The 19,089-nt window shown below is 36.5% G+C and overlaps 1 protein-coding gene across 2 annotated transcripts in view; it reads right to left on the reverse strand.

Moving 5' to 3' along the window:
- sacs (sacsin molecular chaperone) overlaps positions 1–18,327 on the reverse strand; it is a 31,652-nt gene extending 13,325 nt beyond the window's left edge. Inside the window, exons 1-10 of one of the 2 annotated variants that reach the window (XM_026282761.1) lie at positions 17,737–18,327; positions 15,881–16,225; positions 14,564–14,714; positions 8,055–8,145; positions 7,745–7,830; positions 7,224–7,335; positions 6,876–7,022; positions 4,919–6,401; positions 4,391–4,482; positions 330–356 (exon numbers count right to left, since the gene is read on the reverse strand). In XM_026282761.1, coding sequence (XP_026138546.1) covers positions 330–356; positions 4,391–4,482; positions 4,919–6,401; positions 6,876–7,022; positions 7,224–7,335; positions 7,745–7,830; positions 8,055–8,145; positions 14,564–14,714; positions 15,881–15,903 — 2,212 coding nt within the window. In that variant the 5' untranslated portion in view covers positions 15,904–16,225; positions 17,737–18,327. The remainder of the gene's footprint in view (positions 1–329; positions 357–4,390; positions 4,483–4,918; positions 6,402–6,875; positions 7,023–7,223; positions 7,336–7,744; positions 7,831–8,054; positions 8,146–14,563; positions 14,715–15,880; positions 16,226–17,736) is intronic. The other variant, XM_026282762.1, reaches the window with a different exon arrangement.
- Between the last annotated feature and the right edge of the window lie 762 nt (positions 18,328–19,089).

The raw sequence follows: 19,089 nt of genomic DNA on the forward strand, positions 1-19,089 counted from the left end.
TCAGGTTACTGCTTGTTTACCACTTGATTGATTAAAATAGTGCACTTAACTTTTATTTCTTAACAAATTCCAAATCAAACTGCTTGTATGCAATAAAGGAATTAGTCTATAACTTTCCAATGTTTGAATTTATGGATAGTGGAACATCAACACATTAAAATCTTTATTACAAGCATTTCACATTGTTAAATGCATTAGTATGTTTTGTTTTGATACAGCATATGGTAAATGAGTTAAAATACACAGATGTTAGTGTGTAAGTAGTGTGATCCAGGAAAGCTATAGGGACACCAGCTATACAAGCAGTAGACAACACATTGTGCACTTACCTGAACAACCCCAAAGGTATTGTTGAACTGGAAATTAAATGCAGAAATCAGGATAAAAGGTGAAAAAACCTCTTTAGATTAAAATAAATTATTAAATAAAAATTGTAAAGCAAATAATGAGATATTCCATAGATACATAAATTGCAATGTGTTTTGCCGATACAACCAATCTACTGAAAACAGTTTTTTCATGGTAACTTAAGATTCATTTAAGACTGTTTTGCAAGTTGCTGAGCAGTAGAGCCAAACTAGTTTCCCTTATTTTAACTCTTTGATGCACAACATGGGTCTAAAGTGAGTTTATTTGTTCTATATTTTTGCAAGAAAATTTTTCGTCATTCAGAATTCCATGAATTCATCAATTAATTTGTTTTTGATCATCACAAATCCTTATTTTTATTCTTTCTTTCTTACTTTTTGAATAAAAATCTTTTTATGTCACTATCCTTATAATGTACAACATGGGTCTAAAATGACCTGTATTAATTTCCTATATTATTTCAGTTATGGATGAGAGTTTCTTTGCTAAATCTCTGAAATAACTGTTTTTCTATCATTTATTATTTCAGATAGTCTTTAAATATGTTGTTTTTGACTTCCAAAAAATAGTTTTGTTTATTTTTCCTTCCTAACTTACTTTATAAGAAACACCATTTCTGTATTTCTACATGTACATCAGTTGTACACACGGGTCTTAAATGACCCATATTCATTTCCTTTGTCATTTCAATCATGCCGGAGTAATTCTGTGCTAAAAAAAAATTTCTTTAAAAGAAATGCATTTTCTCATGTATTATTGTGGGTATTCTTTAAATATCTTGTTTTTGATTTTCACAAATCATTGTTTATTTGTCCTTTCTTTACTTTACAAGAAATTTTTGTATTTCTACATCAGTTGTACATAAATGGGTCAAAGAGGACCCAAACAGAAACCTTTTATATTTGCTAATTCTTTGCAAGTAGGAAGACATGTACGGCAGAAAATTATTTACCTGCCCTACATTTCACAACTCAACATGGCTGCTTTTGTATAATTGGCACATTTAGTCTTATTTTATAATTTATTGCCACAGAAAATATGTGATATATCTGATAAAGATAACTGGATATAATATTTGAATGTTAGGCTAAGTTTACCTTGACCCTGAAATCTATTACCAGTGACACAGAGACACATGTCCAATACTATAAGCTAGCTTGTTATTGACATTCTATTTAAGCTAGCTAATGGTAGCTAGGTCAACAAAATCAAAGTCAAAATACTACGTTATTATATACAAGTATATATCATTGCTATCATTTTTATTTTTTTGTCATAAATCAATACTTTTCTTCACCCTTTATGTCTGTCAGTGTTCTTGAAAAGTAATGGTTTTGGACATACGTTTTGGACATACAAGGTTTCTATCTGACAGCGGCAATATATAATTATTATATACATGATCAACTGCTTGCCACCCTCAGTGCCTGCACCAGGGACAGCCAATGTGAGGCCTGGAGAGCCACAGTCCTGCAGAACACACCTGAACAAGCTAATCAAGGTCTAAGGGTTACCAGAAAGCTACAGGCAGGTGAAAAGGTTGAAGCTAAACTCTGCAGGATTGTAGCTATCCAGGACACCCCTGGGGCCTGTACCATGAAGCTAGATTAGCTGGCTAGCCAGGTAAGTTTCAGGTTAGTTTGCACCAGTCCTGGGTTTTAACACGTAAGTGACTTGGCTTTTAGCGGCATTCATTGCCATAGTACACTCTACGGCTAACCTGCTCCGGGGGAGGTTATGTTCTGGGTTAGAGATCTCAAACTGAAGTTGGACCAATCAGATGTGAGAGAAGTGACACAAAGTCACTCCCACAGTTTATCTTGTTCCATATTAAAGGTCACTAATGCTAAAAAAAAAAAAAAAAAAAAAGAAAGAAGAAGAAGTCTGGTTTTAATGATAATTACTGAGTCATTTTATGATTTATATAATTATTGTGATTCATATTATTATTATTATTTATTTTTTACACACAAGCAATTTTAGTTTAACAGTTATATTAATTTGTTTATTTTAAATAAATATTAATTTATACAGATCATGGATAATATAAATAAGCTGTAGTATCAAAAGATTGCACTATTTAAAAAAATTTAAAATCTGACCTTACACGTTTGAGTCTCTATCACTATATATTTTCAAATGTATAAACTAAGTTAACAAGTTTCACTTGTCACTGCACTGATAGAGCAAGATCATTTATTTTATTAGTCCTCCTATATTTTTCATATGACGTTTAAATTTGTCATATTCTTCAATCTCTTAACTTTTAGCAAAACCTTTAATCTTTAGTTTTGAATCTCGAATCTCTCGCGAGAAGTATATGAAACTTGCTGTGTGTTGCAAGGCTCGTGATTGGCTGTTCGCCAGTGATGTCACACATTCATGTGCACGCGCTCCAACAAACTCAGGATCAGTTTGAGTTGACAAAGAAAGTTGATGATCAGCATCATGGTACCAACAAAGCTGGATTGGAGAGGTTTGGTTTTGCCAACTCAAAACTAATCCTGTAACTCTGAATTTGTTCAGCTACCATCATGGTACAGGCCCCTTGTGTACACTTACTTCACTAAACAACACCCTGATTACACGGGTGGTGTGACCAGTGCATGACAGCTATTCATCAAGGAGCTGGTCAAAAAGGTTGATAAAAATCAAAACACTGCCACCACCCGGCCACAAGTTTACATCAGAAGGAATGGTCAATCAAAGGGGCGCAGAATCTGGCCAGCTGCCAAAGATAGAGTAAGTCAGCAGCTGTTGTTCAATGTCAGGTCTGTGTGGAAGGAGCACAAACCTGTAGTTGTCATTTGTGTGGCATGTAAGCACTGAGATGGCAATCTGAAATGGTGCTGTATCCACGTGATTTTATTTTGTTACTTTTATTTTCATCTATTTGGTCAATTTCACTACAATTCACTACAGGAGCACTGCAGAGAGTTCAATTTCAGTGTTATCGGTTATCAGTGATATGTGTGACAAAGGGGCAAATAAACACATTTTTGTGTTTAAATCCTGGAATTTATAGATCATGGAATATTGAATGCTGAAATAAACTGAAAAAAAGAAGATAAAAAAAGACCTAGGGAAGAATGAAATAACATAGCATTTTTGACCCATGTTGTGTATAAGAAGGGGTTTTCATAGCTTGTGCATCAAAGGGTTAAAAAATTTGCCTCACAACTTAACAAAAGAAATAAAAAAATATTAAGAAATTAAATGTAAAAATTAAACACTATATGGACTTCCCTGTATGAATAAATGAACACTTATTCTTATCAAATCTACTAAAGTTCAAGAGAAGTGAATGATTTTCTCCTTGTATTTTGTCGTTTTATTTAAATTAATAACAGACGATAATACAATCTCTCTTCTACAGCAGATCATGGAGACATTTTAATTGTCACAATCTAAAATTGTGATATTGCATGCCACTACCTTTAAAACTTAGACACAACAACAACGTTTGTGTAATAATAACTACATATATAGAGTGCCCCTAATTTTGTAATGTCATCGAAAAAGAGGAAGAAAGCTACTGCCTATGAACAATCCTTTTAATGTCCCTGTCAGTTATTTTCAAAGGAGCTATATAAATAAAACATTATTATTATTTTTAAATATGTCCTATGGCCAACTGTGGCACAAAGCAGAACAAAACAAAACAAAAGTAAGAAAAAGATTAGTAATCGTTTCTTTAAAATATTGTATTTAGTTATTTGGGAATAGTGAAAAGGAAACGGTGTTCTCTGAGTCAAGCTATGATGACAGAGTTTTATAGGTTCTGCTTATTTTATAAAAGCCACTTCATCTTTTTCGGCATATGCTAAGTTAAGCATGAGAAAGCATAACTCAAAAATCTGACAGCCGTAATAGAAAGCATGAAGCTCAAAAATGTTACTCCCTGCAGCAAACTATGCACGAACAAGGTTGAGTTTCACCGCTGAGGAATAGAACTGAGAGCAGATGCTCTATATATCCTGAGTGAGAGCATTGAGTGGCATTACGAGCTGCAGGTGTCTACCTCTGCTTTTGGCTGCTTCTTTCAGGCTGGTCATGACATGTGGGGCAATGCTTTCCAAGACAAATCTTCCCTCCAGTCCTGGATAAAGCGACCTAAAAAAATATGTATATACTTATAAAAAATATATAGCCTATATACTTATAACCTAATGTATCCTATTTTCAAGTTTTGGTCAGGCATAAGCATTATTTAGACATTTATCATAAATGCATTTCAAGAATGTAAACTTGTAATATAAATCTGAATGTGGTGAAATAGTATAGTATATGAAAAATGTAATCCATCAAACAGATCCTGAAGGAAAAATTATCGAAGAGTGAAAATTCAATATTGGAGTACTGCTTTGTCTGAGTTACAATTCTACAAATCCTGTGGCATGTGTTCAATTAGCTCAATTCAATTCAAACTCAGTTTTTAAATTTCACATTTTGTTGAACGCTGTTTTTATTTGATATATTTAGATAGCATTGAATTAAAACTATGAATGACCTTAATACCAAGAAGGCAAATACAGATGTATCCCCATACCTCGGATACTCCTCAGAGGCGATGTAGACAGCATCTTTGTCGTTCACAGAAGAGGAGAACACAGCAAATGTCTCATCCTGCAAAGGCAGAAGTTCCAGTCCAATGAGGTCATTGTAGCAGGCATCACTAAGGATAAACTCTAGCAGGAGAAGCTTCTCATTAGAGGACCCTTTGTGGCGACATTTCCTCAAAGTCTGGCGCACAAAAGAAGGGGTCACTCTCCTCAGGCTCCCTGGATTGGTGACAAACATTGTCAGTACTGCATCGATGTAGGCTGGCATCTGAGCCAGAATCATCCCTGAGCTCTGGAGGTACTTGATGACAGTCTCTGTAGTGTCCAAGCCGGAGTCCAAGTCTGAGAATATGGTTTCATCCACTTGAACCCAGCTCCCATTGAGCGAGTAGACAACCGGCTGTTGAAGCAAGTCATTGAAAAGGGGCTCGAGAATGGGTTTCCAGCGAGGTCGGATCCTGTTTGGATCAGGCCAGGCTCCATAAATGCCTCTTGGGGAAAGGGGGAAATCTTGGTCCTTCTTAGTTTGGATTCTCCTGATGGTCTCCATGATGAGTGTGAAGTAAGCCCTTGGGATGACTGTGACAATGAGAAGCTCATTCCAAAGAGCCGCAGGGTCCCTCCACTGGTCCACTTCCCGCCATTTGATGCTCCTGCGGTTGTCCGTCAGGCCAAAGAAACCACTGACATGGACTGGCAATCCTGTCATGCTTTCTTCTCCGAGGGGCAGTGGGAGGAAACAGAAAGCACGTCCTGAGAAACTACAAGTTGCCCCCTTGTCCTCATCAATAAGCGTAAGCGGCAAGGCAATACCAATGGTTGGGATGAACTTCAGATCATCAGCAAGAGAATCCAGTTCACTGCAGATGCCTCGCCCTCCAACGCCATTACACACCAACCACGTGGTCTTCTGAGTCTCTTTGGCAGTTTCATCCCGCACTTCTATGGAGAGCTGGTAGGTGGCACAGGTTACCGAACTGCTCAGCACCCCATTACTGTAGCTATCTATAGCCTGTCCCAGGGTCTTCAGAGAGTTGGGGCGTTCCATCATATCTTCTTCGCTGTCGCTTGCTGTGACCTGGAAAAGCATCCGCTCAGTTCCATCCGATTCGCGCACATGCAGAGAGACCTTCTGCACGCTCTTTAGAAAGAGCAACACAGTGTCCGCGTCAACTTTGAATGATTCAAAGAGCTCCAGAACCTTTTCTTTATTGTAAATGTTATTACTTAATTGGGAGGGTTTCATTCGGAGTGGAAAACGAAAGAGTGTTCCTGGAAAGTTGCCATCTTTAATGGTTTTCTCTGAGCTACCGAGCAGGCCAAAGTAAGGGGCAAATTGATCATTGAGCTCGGTTATTTCCTTTATATCGGACTTCAAATTCCAACACTGGCCAGACTCACGGACTCCAAACAACATTTGATGAGGGTCCAGCATCGCAATTTGATCCCCACTGAAAATACTGGGAACATCTACAAAAAAGATAAAGAATTATATCAGCATATGCTAATAAATGTATGAATTTGGAATAACCATGTGTATAAATATATAAAGGTACACACAATTATGGACACATAACATGAACGGTGATTAGATCCTCTATTAGATCCACTCTGCTGAATTGTAATTTACAAATCTGAAAAATAATTTCATATATATTGGTATGAAACAAATTACGTCGTCCATTACCAGTGGACAGGAGTGTTGAACAGTCCTGCAATATGACATGATACACTCCATCTAAAATGATTATTAAGTATGTAGCTTTCAGGAACTGATATTCATACATAGACTACAAGAAACATTTGTAAAATTTACCATTAAAATGATCCAGTGATAGTAAGAAAGTGATTACAAATGATTAAAAACTCTAGCCACCTAAAACAATGTACACATTTCTTATAAGAAAGTGTTTTATTCATCAACTATCATACTCTTTTTCTCACCTGTTATGTGGTAGACAGAGTTAAATCCAATACCAAATCTTCCCACTTTAAGAGGGTCCTCTCTTTTCCTACTCCGTGCAATCTCCTGGATACCATTCCAGTCTTCTGTGGTGAAGACGGCATCATTATAGACATACAAGGCTGTTCCTGTAAACACACACACACACACACACACACACACACACACACACACACACACACACAAAAAAAACCATCATGTTTCAATGTAACAGTGTATTTCAAAACTACTAACCTTTTTAACTATTCATCTGGTTTCCGGCATATTGCCAGGACTTATATAAAACATTTGAAGGGACATGCTGAAATCGATCAGCATACTCTGATTACCCTGATACTGAGCCATATCCTGTGACCACAATGATTCCACTCCATACTCCGTCTCGTCATACATGAACTTGACCTCAGTGGCCCCAGCATCCTCTGCATTCTGAATCAGTTCCTACACGACAGGCAAATCATACAGTCATTGACACATTCTCTCAAACAGTATGTTACTTCCTAAAAAGGCCTCAATATGTCTTCCCTCTATTACTGGGCACAATATTTTATTGCTTTATAATATCCATCCTCTTTTTGAAACATAGCCAACGATTTCAGCATTACTTCTGACTGCGACATCTTTTATAAATACATAATTCAGTCGCTATTTAACAACAAACAGCATAATTGCTTTATTTTTTTTTAAACCTAGTCATTTTTACTTTTGTAATACAAGGTGCCTCTTGAGATTAAAATCTTATTTGCAAAGGACACCTGGCCAAGAAGGCAGACCACATGATAACAAAATGATAAAAACACAAACATAATAACCATATAATTACATTTTTTTGCAAAACATATATTCTTACTTTTAGAATTTGTCCACCCTCTGGATATCTTCTCAAAATATCTTTCAAAAAATCGACCAAAGGTGGCGTAGTCTGACCGAACCTCCCTGCAACAGACAAATACTGAGAAATGCAGCATAAGCAACTTTCACGCACAGTAATGCAAAACTATTAAATTACACCACCAAACTTACGTGGATACAAAAGAAAAAATATATATAGTGTTTTTTAAAGCATTTAAATGTCATCTTGTAGATTTTCATGTTAGGGAATGTCAGAAATTGAAGCACTTGAAGAAATTGATTAATAAAGTGTCTCTAAACTGTCCCACCTCCTCCTCTCAGGCCTTGTCCATGCAACGTCATGATAATTTCATGGCTCCCATGTGGCACCAAGCTTCCAATCTCAACCCCATCGTGAAGCTATACAAGAAGGAAAAATACAAGAAGGAAAAAAACAATTCTTTAGTTAAAACTGCAGACCGTGACTTTTTGTGTTCAAAGTTTACAAAATTTACATAACAAAGAGAGTACATCATGAATCCATTTTCCAAACCTTGTTTTTGGCTTATCCTGAATAACTACAGTACACCTATAATAAGTTTATTATTAATATTATTCTGACTATATTAGACTGGTTCTGGTATGTACCGCTGTGGAGTAGCCCAGTACCTGTGTGATTCGTCATAGACATAAACAGAGAAGTAGCTCCGGCTACAATGCTCTTCTGCAAGGCGCGTGCAGTTCTGTTTAGACCCGTTAAGAGCACCAAAAGTTACGGACTGCAGCTTTAAAGGTCACCATTTCACATCGATGTCTTTAGAAAATGTGAAACAAATAATTAATTCTGTAGGCTTTACTCATAAATCAATTCAGTATTTTTGACAAAAAATTAAAGGTAACACATGGAATATTTTATTTTTTTTGAAGAGAGCTGAAATAGTAGGCTATTTTCTTGTAAAACATGCTACAACGATCAATGTTTTATCAACAACTATTTACTAAAAACATACAGATGCTGGTCATATAATTAGAATATCATCAAAAAGTTTATAACATTTCACTAATTCCATTCAAAAAGTGAAACTTGTATATTATATTCATTCATTACACTCTGATACATTTCAAATGTTTATTCCTTTTAATTTTGATGATTATAAGTTACAACTTAGGAAGATCCCAAATTCAGTATTTCAGAAAATGTGAATATTGTGAAAAGGTTCAATACTGAAGACATCTGGTGCCACACTCTAATCAGCTACTTAACTCAAAACACCTGCAAAGGTTTTTAAATGGTCTCTCGGTCTAGTTCTGTAGCCTCAAAATCATGGGGAAGACTGCTGACTTGACAATTGTCCAAAAGACGACCATTGAGACCTTGCACAAGGAGGGCAAGACAAAAAAGGTATTTGCAAAAGAGGCTGGCTGTTCATAGAGCTCTGTGTCCAAGCACATTAATAGAGAGGCAAAGGTAAGGAAAAGATGTGGCAGAAAAAAAGTGTATAAGCAATAGGGATAACCGCACCTTGGAGAGGATTGTGAAACAAAACCCATTCAAAAATGTGGGGGAGTTTCATAAAGAGTGGACTGCAGCTGGAGTCAGTGCTTCAAGAACCACTACGCACAGACGTATGCAAGACATGGGTTTCAGCTGTCGCATTCCTTGTGTCAAGCCACTCTTGAACAACAGACAGTGTCAGAAGCATCTAAAGACAAAAAAGACTGGACTGCTGCTGTGTAGTCCAAAGTTATGTTCTCTGATGAAAGTAAATTTTGCATTTCCTTTGGATATCAGGGTCCCATAGTCTGGAGAAAGAGAGGAGAGTCACACAATCCACGTTGCTTGAGGTCCAGACTAAAGTTTCTACATTCAGTGATGGTTTGGGGTGCCATGTCATCTGCTGGTGTTGGTCCACTGTGTTTTCTAAGGTCCAAGGTCAACATAGCCGTATACCAGGAAGTTTTAGAGCACTTCATGCTTCATGCTGCTGACCAACTTTATGGAGATGCAGATTTCATTTTTCAATAGGACTTGGCACCTTCAGACAGTGCCAAAGCTACCAGTACCTGGTTTAAGGACCATTGTATCCCTGTTCTTAATTGGCCAGACCTTAACCCCATAGTGAATCTATGGGGTATTGTGAAGAGGAAGATGCGATATGCCAGAACCAACAATGCAGAAGAGCTGAAGGCCACTATCAGAGCAAACTGGGCTCATAACACCTGAGCAGTGCCACAGACTGATCGACTCCATGCCACGCCGCATTGCTGCAGTGATTCATGTAAAAGGAGCCCCAACTAAGTACTGAGTGCTGTACATGCTCATACTTTTCATTTTCATACTTTTCAGTTGGCCAAGATTTCTAAAAATCCTTTCTTTGTTTTGGTCTTAAGTAATATTCAAATTATCTGAGATACTGAATTTGGGATTTCCCTTAGTTGTCAGTTATAATCTTCAAAATTAAAAGGAAGAAACATTCTAAATATATCAGTATGTGTGTAATGAATGAATATAATATACAAGTTGTAGTGTAGTTTACTGTAATTTATTCTTAAGGCATTTAATGAAGAAAATTCAGGGTTTTTTCTTACTGGCCCTAACCAAAATGGCCCACCATCTCTATGACAAACTGGTCTGGTTCCTGCTGATTTTTTTTTTTTTTTTTTGATTTTTTTTCACCTGTTCTGTAATTTGTTTTAAGTTTGACTACTCTGAGAATTAAAATAACTTTTCTCAACAATCCACAAGATCTGAGGTACATAGGCACATACATGAACATCACTGAGTGTCCTTGAGGGGACATTTGAGCAGCTCTTATGGGTACAGAAATGATCATGAAGTCAGGATGAACAAACATTAGGGGGAAAAAAGACTATGAATGGATTTTGTCTTTTCTCAAGTTATTCACCATCTATCCATTAACCTCTTAGCCTGCAATGCTCCTCTGTAAGCTGCATTAAACTGTCCACATGACTTACCCATAATTCACTGAGATATACCACCGTTTTTGGTTTATTAAGAGATTGATTTTTCAGGGCTGAGATTGCGCCTGTTCAGACAGAGACTGCTGTCTTCAGCTATTCACGGTGGAATCAGCTTCTAACACACACTGATCAGCACTTCTGCTAACACACACTGATTAATCACATGCAGAAACCAGATGAAAAAACTACCCGGCAAATCAGAGCCCTTGGCTTCAAAGGTACAATTATCTTGTTTTTAAGGACATAAAGAAATTTGACCAGCTGTTGTGAAATTTGAAGTAGTTTTAGAAATGTCCTGCAATGGAACATGTATGGACATATTATATGTCAACTAACCAAATTTGTAAGCAAGACAATATGATTTAGTGTAAGAAAGCCAATTGTATTCAATATTAAAATATAAAATGTAGTCAATAAGATCAAAATAATTAAAATGACTGACAAACCAGCACACAAATTGTGTTAAATAATCAAAAGTTTTTTTTTAAATAATTTTTTAAAAATTAATAAAAAGGAAACATGTAGTGCAACAGTGATGGAGTGATGGAAATTAATTTCTTAAATATGGTAATTGGTTAGCTTGCTAAACCACCAGCAAGAAAAATAAAATAAAATAAATAATTGACAGTTTCAGTCATGTAACATTGATAATGTAAAAGACATATTCTGAAGGTTAAAACATCAAACATTAAAAAAATATCAAGTTCTTACAGTCAATGTAATCACTTTCGGGGGAGAATGTGGATCAGGCCCTGGTGTTCTGTGCGTTACAGGATTGACTGGCCATTGTGATAAAGAAATCAACAGATCTGTCTGCTATTGGCTACAAAAATGCAGTAAAAACATGTTGTAAACTGAAACATTTGAAGCTCTCCAGAGCTCAAACACAAATAGTGGCCAACACTGGACCGAATATGCCAATCTGTTATAAGAGCTTGAACTATTAGTGCTCTTGCTTTTGTTTGACCCCATAGATTTGGATCCGGTCCGATTTGGACAGGGAGTAGAGTTCATTCATTGTGTTCATATTATATCTGACAATTGTATAAGAAATCTTTTTATCAGAGTTTTGCTGATAACACATAATGGGTCATGTATCAGATGTGTCACATTTTAATACAGCATCGACCTTGAATAAGAAAGAAAAAAAAGGATAGAATGCCTTACAAGGAGATTTGGAAGAAACCAACTTGTCATGGCATATCCATGGACAATTACCAAAAGCAAAAATTCCTAAACTTATTAGAGACGCTGGACTGACGCCAAGATTGATGGTCATGACCGTATGCTCAGATACATCTTAACTAATCCATAACACTGGCATACCTCTAAAGTAATGTGGGCCAGACTGTACGCTCCCGTCCTCTGGGGTTGTGTGAATGAATGTTAGCTGAGATCTGAGAGCTGCCTATCTCCAGGCTATTTTCTGAGTCTGACACACTTGGGGTAGAGAAATAATCTCCCACCTGCTCTTGTCATTCAGGGACGCTTCCCGCTTCAAGCTAAGAAAAAGGCTCTGAGGAATGACCTAGTCACAGGAAAAGTAAAAAACTTCTTTTTAACACCAAGCTTATTTGGATTTTGCTGCTCCCTTTTACAAGAGAATTAATGCACTCCTTCTGATCAATATATGACTAGGCTATACGTTTGGAATCCGATGGGTAATTTCACTAAGCAGTTGCACCTCTTCACCTGAAATCCAGTTTAATAAGGCTGAACATAACCACGGCAAGTGGTTAGCCAGGTTTCCATCCACATATTTTAAAGGGGGGGGGGGGGGGTGAAATGCTATTTCATGCATACTGAGTTTTTTACACTGTTAAAGAGTTGGATTCCCATGCTTAACATGGACAAAGTTTCAAAAATTAAGTTGTACGTTTGAAGGAGTATTTCTGTTCCAAAAATACTACTTCCGGTTTGTCACAAGTTTCGGAAAGTTTTTTTAGAGTATGGCTCTGTGTGACGTTAGATGGAGCGGAATTTTCTTATATGGGTCCTAAGGCACTTCTGCCGGAATATAGCAGAGCACTGAGAGCATTCACTGATCAGAGTGAGAGCGTCGCGAAATGTCACAAAAGGAGTGTGTTTTTGGTTGCCAGGGCAAGACAACCCTGCACAGATTACCAAAAGAGAAACAGCATTAAGGGACCAGTGGATGGAGTTTATTTTTACAGAGCATCAACGGAGTTGTGCAAGTGTTTGTGTTTGTTCCCTGCATTTCGAAGATGCTTGTTTTACAAACAAGGTCCAGTTTGACGCTGGATTTGCACATCGTTTATTTCTTAAGTATAATGCAATCCCAACGAAAAAGGGTCACGATCGTATGTTGGAAGCACATGCGTTGAGTAAAACTGCTTCAAATATCTCTGTGTTGTTAACTTAGCTATCTGCGCTTAAGCACATCAAGTAAACAACATGCGATGTTGTCATCAAACTGCACTTTCCACATGTACAGCTTAAAAAAAAAAAAAGACGACAAAGTGGAACTTAGTCATTTTCCAAAAACGCTAAGCAAATATATACAGTTTCAGTACATACCACATAGAGACTGATTGCTGATGCTGCTCTTGTTCAATTTCAGCCTCTGGCTCTGATTCTGGATCATAAATATACGCAGAATCTGACTGTTAGCCATGGTTTGTTTTGGTTGGTTTTGTCCTCACGTAATGTCACAGCTTCCAAACGCTCTCAACTCAAAAGCCTACTGGCGCTCGTTATTCTTTAGCTCCGCCCACACGTCACGCCTCTATGCGCTCGTGTTTTTCCGGGAAAAATCGGTACAGACTATCTTTCTCTTATGAATATAATAAAACTAAAGACTTTTTGGAGTTATGAAGGATGCAGTACTACTCTATAGGTACTCAAGATTAACAGGATATTGAGTGAAAACGAGCATTTCATCCCCCCTTTAAAGACAATTCTTGGATATCACAAAAAAAAAAAAACTTTCCAAAATGGGTATACATTTTTTTTCTAGATGTGCATCAAAAAAATGATGTCACTTTGAAACTGTGAGACATATCATGTGACTAAATTATCTCAGATCATTGGCTACTGGCTACTATTACTGAATATATATATATGTATGTGTGTGTGTGTGTGTGTGTGTGTGTGTGTGTGTGTGTGTGTGTGTGTGTGTGATATATATGGATCATGATAGCAGCATTTCATCAAATAAGCACATAATATCCTCCTATATATCCAGATGCACAGTGCAGTCAAGTGCACTTTTGCCATTTTGAAGTGGCAAGAGGTGTCTGCAGTGGTGAAACAATGCAGTACGTTGAAATATGACAGACTGTTGTGCATCTTTCATAACATAGATCTGAAAAGATGGGAAACTGCACACCACAACTGCAAAATAACCACACAGAACGTGTCCGAGCATCTACATGCACAGCACTGCTGCTTTGCATGGGAAAGCTCCATTATAATTTCATCCAGTAAACTGACAAGTAAAACCATAACATAAAAGAAAATGCTAACAGATTTTATTTATGTGCAATTTGTTGTTATCTGTACTGTGTAAAAGCACAAACATCACTGTGGATTTGGCTGTGTATACACTGCAAAACACTGGAAACTCTCATGAGCTCTTACCCTGGGCTGCACACCGATTACAACACAATAGAGCACATTTAAACAATCTGGCCTCTGCCCAGTTTCTAAACCAGTCTCTTTGGGTGGATTATAAACCTGTGTATTTCAGGGGGTTGATTCTGATCACAAGGGGAAGGTGATGTGAGGTCATGCTCTTTATTTGGAGATTCTCTTCAAAGAATCCCCCTAAAAGATCATTGCTGCAGTACTGTATATAAATATATACTGAAAATGTTTACAAAAGTTTCCAGCTCACCTGTTTTCCATTGTGAAACAGCTGCTGCTGAGACACAGGATAATCTGTTTCTTGGTAGATCAGGCTCTTGATGTACCTGATCACTGTAGACGGGGGAACCTGGAAGACCCTCTTGCCTAGATAGTCATGACAGACTATCACCCGTGGCAACCTAAAAATCATAAAATCAAAACTTTTAACTATTCACGGGGTTCAATCTCAGAAAGCCTTAAAAGAAAATGCTCAGGTCATGTTTCACCTCAGTATCATGAAAACAAATAGAATTTTTGTCTTCATGACAAGAAAATTAATGCTCTTTAGGACTAAGAGGTTTTGGCATTATTAAATTGTCTTCATGAAAATAAAGCACAGTTCTTACTACAGTGTATATATATATATATATATACAGGCATTACGCATATTTGCTTGATACTGTCATATTACAGTATTGATTGATATGTATCCAAATATATCAAATATGCATAATGCCTGTAATATTACAGTAATGAGAATCTAGTGAAATTACAAAGTCAATTTTTCAATGCATACATTTTTAATGGTCCTGGCTTCATTTTCAAAATGAGTTCAATTAAGAATTACTTAAATCTGAACACCATTATCATCATAATAATAATACTAAAGACACATGTGAATCAATTTCATTCCAATTAAATTTCAATATCTCAATAGTTTTTGATTTAAGGCAAAGTGGCTCAGACAAACAACACACGATATCATAGATCTCTTTATTTTAGTTCTCTCACTGAGAGGACACATGTTGTCTTTAAGGATGCTTTTTAATGTCCTTGCCCTTTACTGATGTAACTTTCTTGCACAACAAACCCTACCAGAAATGCATGGATCCTGCCACGTCACCTCTGCAGTTAAAAATCAAATTACACCTATTAGGGGCTATCAAGTTTGAACTCTATCCAAATGCAGACATCAGTATGTATTCTAAAAGCCAGAGCTCGTAGGGATATGTATTTCCCCGCCTGACACATTATGACATTTTACTATAGGACAAGAACTATAGTGACATATATCTCTAGGATTAGAGCTTGACCTGTTGTCAGGCAACCAATGAACGTCCCACAGGGTTCACTTACTGTCTCATCGTATTTGTGTGCTAGGGTGGGGCATAATATGGACCATGCACACTATTTAGAGACAATTCACATGCTACCAGTTTATTAGATAAGAAGTTTAACTGGTTAAATACTTTAGTGAATTTATAACAATATAGAATATTGTATGGTTTAGAGAGTTAACGGTCTCATTTAAGTCATAAACAACATAGAACCGGTTACTAACTTACACTAATTCATCTTAACTTACCACGGGTCGTGACCGGTCTCCATTGCTTTTCTTCCAAACTGCGGTTATTCTCGTTCGCAGACATTCATCGATCACTCCGAATGGAGCATTACGCTATTCCGTACCGTTATCTTCTGGAGAAAACCCTCCGCATTGGGAATTCATTAATTTACTCTGACCCCTTCGGTCTCAGTCTCAAAGAATCATCCCATCCTGTGCGCTATAAGCTTCGTGTGGCCGTGTTTTGCTCTTGGACCCGCCTCCTCCTCCTAGTAACGATGCGGTTTAATAAACGGCTCGTGGTATTAAGCCAATGGTTTGTCCCATAGATGTCACGCTTTGTCGCAGTGTTTTAAAAGAAGGATTCTGGAAGGAAAAAGGGAATAGATTGTCACAAACGCAGCTTGTTCCATGATATCGCCTTCTTTAGAGCGCGTCAATGAATGTGTAAGCTTCATGTGTTTGTGTAGTTGCGGATTTTTGACTCTGACTGAGCGCCGTGCATGCTGGGAGTTGAAGTTCTCTAGTGTAATTACACACTTGATGTGCAGGCAGACAACTACACTGCTGCAACTATAAATGTGACCCTGGACCACAAAACCAGTCATAAGGGTAAATCTTTTTTTTTTTTTTTAGATTTCTCTGTCAGATATCTCTGACAGCTGAATACCATGAATAAGCTTTCCATTGATGTAAGTGCGGTTTGTTAGGATAGGACAACATTTGGCTGAGATACAACTATTTGAAAATCTGGAATCTGACAAATATATCTGTGCTACTTATGACTTATGGTTTTGTGGTTCATGGGCACACATGATAACATATTGTATGGAAATAATAATAATACACAAATGCTTAATGAATGAACCTATAGGTTTAATGAAAGCAAAGATGTCTGAAATGTAAATCTAATTCATGGAAATAACTCCATTACAGATTAATTAGGCTACAATAAGTATTAAATTTATTTTTTCTTACTTAAAAATAGGAACCGTCACTTTTCCTCCACAAATCCAAAAACATTAAGGCATCCACAAATCCCTCATTAACAAATAGACATAAAAACCTTTGAGGCCTATTCAATATTAGACAATGTCATAGACCACTATTTTCCAGAAACACAACTTTAGATCAATTTACATCAAAGCAGTTTCGCTAGACTAAATATTGCAAATGTTGATATTGAGATGAAATTATGAAATTAAAAATAGCGTAGCCATACATCAAAAGTGCTGAAATTAGATTTTTCTCTCCCAATCTTACTCTAATAGGCTACTGTAGAATTTAAACATTGTATTTTCCCCAAAGTTGAAAGTATGTTATTGTTTGCAACTTACTGAGTCAATTAACTATGAATTGTTCCACTGGTTACAACTGAGAACAATATAATACACATACTTTTACTAACTTTTAAAAACATTATATATATATATATATATATATATATATATATATATATATATATATATATATATATATATATATATATATATATATATATATATATATATATAAAATTATTGAATAAAAATACAGTTTGTTTAATATTCAATAAATAAAATGCACACTGGGAAATAGCTGGGAATTGAACATTTAATGCATCTGAAGTTAGAGTCACATGCAGTAGACTATTATTATTATTATTTTGTAAGAAAGGAATAATGACGCAGTACAATGGATATCAGGAATGACGTCATAACCTCATTGCACCAATACGTTTGCCTTCTACTAAACCTTGCTTAAAAAAAGGACATGCAAACAAATCACATTTAATAAACATAAATAAACATGTGGAATTTGTATTAGTATACATATTTTGTTACATATACTGAATGTTGCCTATTTGTTACATCCGTGAACAAAAAACAAAAACTCACCTTTTGTGAAAATGAGCTTATTTTGTAATTCAGGTGCAATTCGCCCAAAGTGAAGTAGACTGCAGGAATAACACCGAACAAATCCCAAATAACCCTGGTCTCAGCACGTTTTCCTCTGTAACTCTAATGCTGCAGTATATGCAGTTCCTCACAGGACAGTCTGCAGAACTGACCGTGTTCGTACCTATCCCTTCAGCATGCTGCGGGCTTTATATTCTTATGGATTGTTTATGGCACATGCACGATCATTTAAAGCTTAATGCCCAGTATTCACTATGCTAATTCTAGCAGTTCTTCGCAAGTCACCGTCTCCCTACGGCATCAGCTGTTATAGCGATCTGCACTCTTAAAGCTACAGTAAACACATTCGTCAGTGTAGGCAGATTTTCCACGACTGTAGCTGTAAGGGATATAGCTGTACAGTTATTCGTATTTCTAGGTGAACTGCTTAGTTTTTAGTGGACACCACTGGAAAGAAACGGATGCAAAAGAAAAGGGAAATCCTGGGAAATGATGATTTCGCAACAGTCCAGTAGGTGTCCACATGCGCATGTGAATCATTGAAAGATGAAGACTAGCCAATTTTTGAGTCCGAAATCGCACACAACAAATTGATTTTTTGGGGATAAAACCCTTAATTCTTTAACTTAAGTTTGAATTCTAGTTGAAAACGAAATGATGCATCATTTCGTTTTCAATTAGAATTCAACTTAAATTAAAGAGTCCCCGTTTTCTCCCCAGCATTTCAACTGCCCACTGTTGTTCAGAAAAATCCACCTGGTCCTGTACATTCTTTGTTTTTTTATTAAACAATAACAATAACTATGATTTTGAGATCTTTTTCCACACTAAAGAGAATTAAGGGACTCATAAATATTACAAATGTGAAAACATTTTCTGATGTTTAAGGAGGAAACACTAGCAAGAGCAGGGGGTGTAAACTTTTGAACAGGATTTTGAGATTTGTTTTTTTTTTTTCTTATTTTGTTTAAAGATCTTTTCCTTTTTTTAAAATGTGGTATTACCATTAAGAAACTTGAGCATCCGTTTTTTTTTTTTTTTTTAATATTGAGGGAAACAGATGTTAAAATAAAATACAGAGGAAAACCTGTTTGGTGGATGCCATTTTTTCCAGAGGACTCTTTGCATTACATACCTTAATAGTTTTCCAGTATATTGTAAAGTATTTAGATTAAGTTACAAAATGTACATAATCTAACAAAATGCTGGTGATAATTTTGGGCTATTTTTGATTGACGTTGGGCTATTTATTGTTACGGAGAGCAAGACAACCTGTTCCAGATGCTGATTCTTCAAAGCACTTATTTGTGTGGCTTTGTTAAAGTTCAAGTT

The sequence above is a fragment of the Carassius auratus genome, chromosome 15 (assembly GCF_003368295.1).
Source record: "Carassius auratus strain Wakin chromosome 15, ASM336829v1, whole genome shotgun sequence".
Lineage (NCBI taxonomy): Eukaryota > Metazoa > Chordata > Actinopteri > Cypriniformes > Cyprinidae > Carassius > Carassius auratus.